Source organism: Macaca fascicularis, chromosome 3 (genome assembly GCF_037993035.2).
Source record: "Macaca fascicularis isolate 582-1 chromosome 3, T2T-MFA8v1.1".
Taxonomy (NCBI): Eukaryota; Metazoa; Chordata; class Mammalia; order Primates; family Cercopithecidae; genus Macaca; species Macaca fascicularis.
Window position 1 is genome coordinate 193,938,605 of NC_088377.1, and position 7,712 is coordinate 193,946,316.

General features: G+C 45.3%; 1 protein-coding gene across 1 annotated transcript in view; it reads right to left on the bottom strand.

Moving 5' to 3' along the window:
• XRCC2 (X-ray repair cross complementing 2) overlaps positions 1 to 7,216 on the bottom strand; it is a 33,278-nt gene extending 26,062 nt beyond the window's left edge. Inside the window, exon 1 of the mRNA XM_005551231.5 lies at positions 7,056 to 7,216. Within this exon, the coding sequence (XP_005551288.3) occupies positions 7,056 to 7,094 (39 nt within the window). The 5' untranslated portion in view covers positions 7,095 to 7,216. The remainder of the gene's footprint in view (positions 1 to 7,055) is intronic.
• Between the last annotated feature and the right edge of the window lie 496 nt (positions 7,217 to 7,712).

The following is a 7,712-nucleotide window of genomic DNA, read 5'->3' on the forward strand; positions in this document are numbered from 1 at the left end:
ATCAACTGTGAGGTCCAGTAGGAGGAGGACACAGAAACGAGTGCCGCACTGGCAGCTGGTGGTTGATCACCGTGATGGGAGCATTTTCAATGAACAGGGTGGAGAGGGAAGCAGAACACAGTGGGCTAAGGCTGCTGTGAGAGGAGGAAGTGGGGGCAGAGAGCAATGACCACTCATCGCTGTGACGAAGGGTACAGAACTGGGGTGGGGGGTGGTGGAGAAGGAGGTCTTTCGTTTGTCTTGTTTCCATTGTTTTAGGATGGGATCCTGATGGAAAAGACGGGGAGAAAAAAAATGCAGAAGGCAGAGAAAAACGACTGAAGTGGGAAGGACGGCAGGTGTGATGTCCTTGAGGAGGACGCATGGGACGGAGGGGACCCATCTCACAAGTACAGAAGTTGCCCTTTCCTAGGAGCAAAAATTATGACTCTATTATTTATTTACTTTTATCTTCTTTTGGCCCAAGAAGAGAAAAAAATATTACTCTACTTTAGGAAGAGGAAATTCTGAAAAGAATCAGTATATATAATTTTCAGAAGGACAAAATCATAATTCCCCCCCTTTTTTTAGGAGCAACCCTTATTAACTGAAAAATCATAGTATTTGAGTAAATATAAAATGAACACTTGGCCGGGTGCAGTAGCTCACGCCTGTAATGCCAGCACTTTGGGAGGCCAAGGCAGGAGGATCACCTGAGGTCAGGAGTTTGGGACCAGCCTAGCTAACATAGCGAAACCCGGTCTATACTAAAAATACAAAAATTAGCTGGGTGTGGTGGTACACACCCATAGTCCCAGCTACTCGGGAGGCTAAGGCAGGAGAATCGCTTGAATTCGGGAGGCAGAGGTTGCATTGAGCCGAGATAGCACCACTGCCCTCCAGCCTGGACAAGAACAAGACTCCACCTCAAAAAAAAAAGCAAGACTCCATCTCAAAAAAAAAAAGAACAAACGGTAAAGGAGTCAGGGCTGACAGGAGGGCTGCTCCACACAGATGAGCAGGAAAGGCTTCTCCTGTTTGCTGACATCTGAGCGGAAACTGGAAGCACCTGAGGAAGTGAGCTATGTGAATTTCTGAGGGAAGCACAATCGAGGCAGAATGATCAGGAAGTGCAAACAGCTCTGACATGGAACCATGTTTGGCATATTCAAGGGACAATATCTGAAGAAGACTGGGACAGCAGGAGATGAGAACAAAAGGGCAGGAGACTGAGACAGAAGGTATGGGTGGGACTACAGGGTGATGCTATATCAGAGGATAAGGACTCTGGATTTTACTGTAAATGATACGGGAGCCTCTGGGAAGCTTTTGGCAGTAGAGTCTGCTTATGTTTAAAATGAATCACTCTGGATATTATGTAGAAAATAGCCTGGGGTAAGTGTGGAAAGGTTGGAAGCGGAGACCATTTAGGTTGCCGCAATAAAAGGAGGTGCTGGCGACAGCAGCAGGAATGATGGCTGCGGTAAAGACAGTGAGGAGTGGTCAATTTCACAATGTATGCTGAATGTACAGGAGACAGAATTTGCTTATGAATCAAGTGGACTGACAGGAGATATGTGAGAACAAGCAGAGTCAAGGAGGACTCCAAGGTGTTTGGCTTATGCACCAGGTAGAATGAAGCCGCCGTTTAACAAGACAGGGAAGACCTGAAAAGCAGCAGGCTGGGGGTGAGTGCACGTGTGTGGTAGTCAACAAGACTTCAGTTTGAGGCACATTAAGTTTTTGCCCCCAAGTTTTAAATTTTGAAAAATTTGGCCGGGTGCGGTGGCTCACGCCTGTAATCCCAGCACTACGAGAGGCCAAGGCGGGTGAATCACGAGGTCAGGAGTTCAAGACCAGCCTGGCCAATATGGTGAAACCCCATCTCTACTAAAAATACAAAAATTAGCCGGGCATGGTGGCAGGTGCCTGTAATCCCAGCTACTCAGGAGGCTGAGGCAGGAGAATCACTTGAACCCAGGAGGCGGAGGCTGCAGTGAGCCGAGATCAGGCCACTGTACTCCAGCCTGTGCGACAGAGCAAGACTCTATCTCAAAAAAAAAAAAAAGGAAAACCTCCAGAGAAAGTGTAAGAATAGTACAGTGAACACCCAGTAACTTCACCTAGATCCACCAATTGCTAACATTTTGCCAAATTTGAGTTAACTTTTTCTTTTGTTGAACTTCCCCTCATTTACTTTAATATGTATCTAAGCAAAAAGATATTCCTAACAAACAAAAACAAACAAAACCAAAATAATAAACTCAAAAAAGAGGAAAAAGGTATTCTGCATAATCACATTACAATCACAATCATAAATTTAACATTGATACATACAAGACCCTTCTCTAATACATATATTCTTTATTATATTTTCCCTGGATCTAGACACAATTGAGGATGAATATGTTAAATCTGGGATTCCTATTAAACATACACATAGTGATGTCAAGATGATAGAACATGAGTCTGGAATTCCAGGAGAAGGTTGGATGTTTTGTAGTGAGAAAGTGAATTACTAGAGAAATATAGTTAGACTGGGTGCCCATTTAAGATTGATGAATATAAATTTAAAATGGAGCCAGGCACCGTGGCTCACACCTGTAATCCCAACACTTTGGGAGGCCAAGGCAGGTGGATCACTTGAGCCCAGGAGTTGAGACCAGCCTGGGAAACATGGTGAAACCCCATCACTACAAAAAATACAAAAATTAGCCAGGCAAGGTGGTGTGTCCCTTTAGTTCCAGCTACTCGGGAGGCTGAGGTGGGAGAATCACCTGACCCCAGGAGGTCAAGGCTGCAGAGAGCTGTAATCATGCCAGTGTCATCCAGCCTAACAGAGCGAGACCCTTTCTCAAAAACATGAAAATATACAAATTTAAAATAAAATCCAGTCAGCCTAGTTGTGATTTTCTCTAGTAATATTCAGCTGAGTGGAAGTAGACAGTTGGTTTTCACTATGGTTGGGTAAATAGATTAGAGGTGTTAAGAGGCAAGTAATTTGATGGCAATTATAATGGAATAATTATAATGAAGGAATATGGATTCTATTCTGGGTAAAAAGGAAGCAAAGATAAAAGGTGATAAGCATTATTCTAAAAGTCTGTGATTACACAACACCAATTATTATTTTACAAGAAATATTAAATATTTGTCTTATGTAATATTTGCCTCTAGCAAAAAGACCACCCTGTAGCTTTTCTTTTTAAGAAAAGCCAACCTTTATTATCAGTAAATCTTTACGTTTACTATGCAGACACTGTGTTTAGTTCAAAGGATACAAAGAAGTATATGAGCTGTAAGGGAACTGAGAAATCAGTCTACCACCCTCATTTCACAAAAGTACAGCAAAGGTTAAATGACTTATCCAAAATCACAATGCTTGCTCCTGGCAGATCCAAGGTTTCTGAACTTCTAGTCCAGTATTCTCTATATCTCAGCCTCCAAAATATGTCATTAGAAAATTCCTGGAAGAATGTACAGATATTCACAGGGCTATCCTTGGGTAATGATAATGTGGAGACATTTCCTACTTTTCACTTCAGTGCTATTGGAATTTTCTGCCATGTACATGAACTGCTTTAATAATAAATATAATTGAGTTAGTTTTTTAAAGAAAAAAAACATGGCATGCTGTGCATAGCAACCAAAACTGGACACACTTCCCATTTTTTATCTACCAATTATTTTTAAACTCAAGGCATATTACCATTCTTGAAAAAATGCAAAGTACACCATTATTTAACAACTATACGCAAATGAAGCCATTTAGTGGATGATACCAAACTACTGCCCAAATCACTGAATCTTTTCTCACAATCTCAATGAGACATAAAAGTAAAAATCTGATTGCTACTATGCAAAGGTAAAAATAGATTGTCTATTGTAAACTGTAGTCAAATGCTTGTCTTCTTTAAATCAAGGGCGCATATGTTCTCCACTCTCCACCTGGCTTACCAAAAACTTCATCCCTAGAATCTGCTAAAAATAAATTCGTTTTTTTTGAGACCGAGTCGTGCTCTGTCACCCAGGCTGGACTGCAGAGGCGTGATGTCGGCTTACTGAAACCCCTGCCTCCCGGGTTCAAGCAACTCTCCTCCCTCACCCTCCCAAGTAGCTGGGATTACAGGTGCCCACCACCACACCCAGCTAATTTTTATTTTTAGTAGAGGCAGGGTTTCTCTCTTAACTCCTGACCTCAGGTGATCTGCCCACCTCAACCCCCCAAAGTGCTGGGGTTACAGGCATGAGCCACCACACCCAGACTAAAAAAATATTCTTACAACTTTATTTTCTTGAAGACCCCGTATGAAATGTATTTTCCCTGATATTCACAAGAAAGGTTAACTATTTTATTAGGTTCTAATTCTAGCGAATTAAAATTTTAAAGGAGGCTGGGCGTGGTGGCTCATGCCTGTAATCCCAGCACTTCGGGAGGCCAAGGCAGGTGGATCACAAGGTCAGGAGTTCAAGACCAGCCTGGCCAACATAGTGAAACCTGGTCTCTGCTAAAAAAAAAAAAAAAAAAAAAAATTAGCCAGGCAAGGTGGCGTGAGCCTGTAGTCCCAGCTACTCAGGAGGCTGAGACAGGAGAACTGCTTGAACCCGGGAGGCAGAGGTTACAGTGAGCCGAGATCGTGCCACTGCACTCCAGGCCTGGGCGACAGAGTGAGACTCTTATCTCAAAAAAAAAAAAAAAAAAAAAAATTTAAAGTAGCTTATTTCAGTTTCTTGGGTTAGCTTATGGCTTCAGATATATTCGTCAACACAATCCCTCCAAGTAAACTCAAAGTAGATGAATGTGCAAAGCAGCTAGAGTTCAAACAAATTTGGCAGTGGCCACACAGTTCCCCAAGACACTTAAAGTGAAAGAGGCTGGCTTAACGGGTTTTGTTAATAAAAAGGAAAACAGAGCAGCGCCAATCGCCTAGCTCCTAGTCTCCATTCCACCCCACTCTACTCCAGAATAATATGAACTAGCTTAGGATTGCCACACAGACAAGGTAGGCAAATGATATGATGTTAAGTTCTTTGTTCCATGACTTAACTGTGCTACACTCCCATTTTTTGGATGTGAGGCTTGTTCTGATGGCAAAAATCATCAGACCTTAACCTGGGTTTCAAATAATCATTTAAACATAAGGTTTTGGCAGGGCGCAGTGGCTCACACCTGTAATCCCAGCACTTTGGGAGGCTGAGGCAGGCGGATCGCCTGAGGTCAGGAGTTCCAGACTAGCCTCGCCAAAACAGGGAAACCCCATCTCTACTAAAAATACAAAGGTTAGCTGGGTGTGGTGGCACATGCCTGTAGTCCCAACTACTTGGGAGGCTGAGGCAGGAGAATCGTTTGAACCCGGGAAGCAGAAGTTGCAGAGAGCTGAGATTGCACCACTGCGCTCCAGCCTGGGAAGAAGAGCAAGACTTCATCTCGAAAAATATATATTTATATATAAAAAATGTGTTTTTATATATTATATACTTTCTATATATTATATATAAATATATTTTTAAACATATATATATATATGATTTTAACTGTAGCCGTTCTTATACTAAGCAGTGGCTCTACTTTTTAGGAACAGGGATTGTCAAACTATGGCCAGAAAGCCAAATCCAAAACACAAAGCTTTCTTGGAACGCTGCCATGTGCCTTTATCTATGACTGCCTTCCCATTAGAACAGCAGAGTTGAGTGGTTGTGACAGAAACGGCATGGCCTGCAAAGCCTAAATATTTACCATATGGCCCTCCACAAAAAAGTTTGCTGACTCTTTTGAGATTGCTTCCTCTCTCATCTACATAAAAGATCCTTCAGGCCAGGCGCGGTGGCTCAAGCCTGTAATCCCAGCACTTTGGGAGGCCGAGACGGGCGGATCGCGAGGTCAGGAGATCGAGACCATCCTGGCTAACACGGTGAAACCCCGTCTCTACTAAAAAAATACGAAAAACTAGCCGGGCGAGGTGGCGGGCGCCTGTAGTCCCAGCTATTCGGGAGGCTGAGGCAGGAGAATGGCGTAAACCCGGGAGGCGGAGCTTGCAGTGAGCTGAGATCCGGCCACTGCACTCCAGCCTGGGGGACAGAGCAAGACTCCCTCTCAAAAAAAAAAAAAAAAAAAAGATCCTTCATACCCTGCCCACTGCTGAGCGCTAACTTCCCAACCTATTGTCCCTCACTCCCTTTGTTCCAATTTTACAGAAACAGTTGCAGTTATCTAAATAAGCCATGCTCTTGCTTAATTCAGAATCCATGTACTCCCCACTGTCTCCGCTCTGAATGTCATCCCCTCCTTGCCAAATCATTTCAAATGGTCCTTGGAACTTCAGTCATCTCCTCCTGCATCTTCCATGATGCCCGCCCCTCTAATGCACAACAAACTTTTGTGCAATACTGTAATTCTTACAGCAGCCTCCCTTACTAGTTATTTAATGGCAGAAGTTGTCTTTTGTTGCTTACTCCTATCCCTTAACCCGTAGTTGACACAGAGTAAGCGCTGGACACTTAGTTCAATTCTTGAGAGGCCTCCATCGGCTTGTGTGGCTCTGGAGCTACCTGGGCTGGAAATGAATACTGGGGGGTCGCGAGACCCAGATGCCCTAAGCTGAGACACGTGGACTACAGGGAGGTGAGGCAACCTCCGCAAACACCACCTGTTCCAGAAAAGCTCCAAATGCTCCAACGGGCGACCCCTCTCTTTTCTAGCTTTTCTTGCATAGCTTGCCACTTCCAACAGTAATCTGTGACGGGTTTTTAGACCATCACTCTTGGGAGGAGAGACCTCCTATGTTATATCGATCTGGGCAGACAGCAGGTCTTCCAAACTATCCAGAAAGACTTCCTCCACCTCCGCCCGGTCCTCGCACCTCGGAGGACTCCAGGTTGCCCAGGGGCGGACCCCTGGGGCCCAGGTGAGAGGTGGCAGAGGGTGCCAGCATCGCCGGTGTCCAGGCCGAGAGCCCGGTCCCAGCCTGGCCAGGCCGCGCCGCCCCAAGCCTCCCAGCCCCCCGGGTTCCCTCGGCTCCCCTGGCCACCTGCGGCCTTGTTCCCATCTCCCTCGCTCCCAACCCGGCGGCTCTCACCTCGGTCCCAGACTCAGCCCTATGGAAGTCACTACACATCGCCCCGAAGGCTCGGCGCAGGAGACACTCAACTTTCCCGCCACCAACGCCATTCACCAACGGCGCAGACGCCACTGCCAGTCAAACCAGCCCACGCGCGCGCGTGCGCACTGTGCCAGGCCGCGCCGGGAGGCGGGAGCATGCGCAATAGGGTGTGCGGGCCACCACCGCCCCCAGTTCCTGTGACGTCAGACTCCCGCGGCCCCCGTGGCGCTCTCCAGCGTCTCCTTGGAGACCGGGCAGGGGTGGCGGGGACAGCTGGTGCTTTGCTTTTCTTCCCTGTTGTAAACTTTGGTTCGTTATTATTACATTAGGTAAAACTGACCTTATGTACTTAATTTGTTTAACCTTTAAAAATACTTGTACTGCACAAGCAGGCCCCTTTGTCCGTTCTCGGGTTAAAAGCCTCAGGCTGTGTGTGCGATTCCTGGTTAATTCTGGAAAAAAAGAGAAAAGTATACTATATTTAAAAGAATTTTAAAAATATACCGGGCCTGTGGATTTATCAAGTTGCTTTTTGAGGTGGGCAGGAGGATCACTTGAGGTCAGGAGTTCGAGACCAGCCTGGCCAAAATAGTGAAAAACCCTGTCTACACTAAAAATACGAAAATTAGCCGG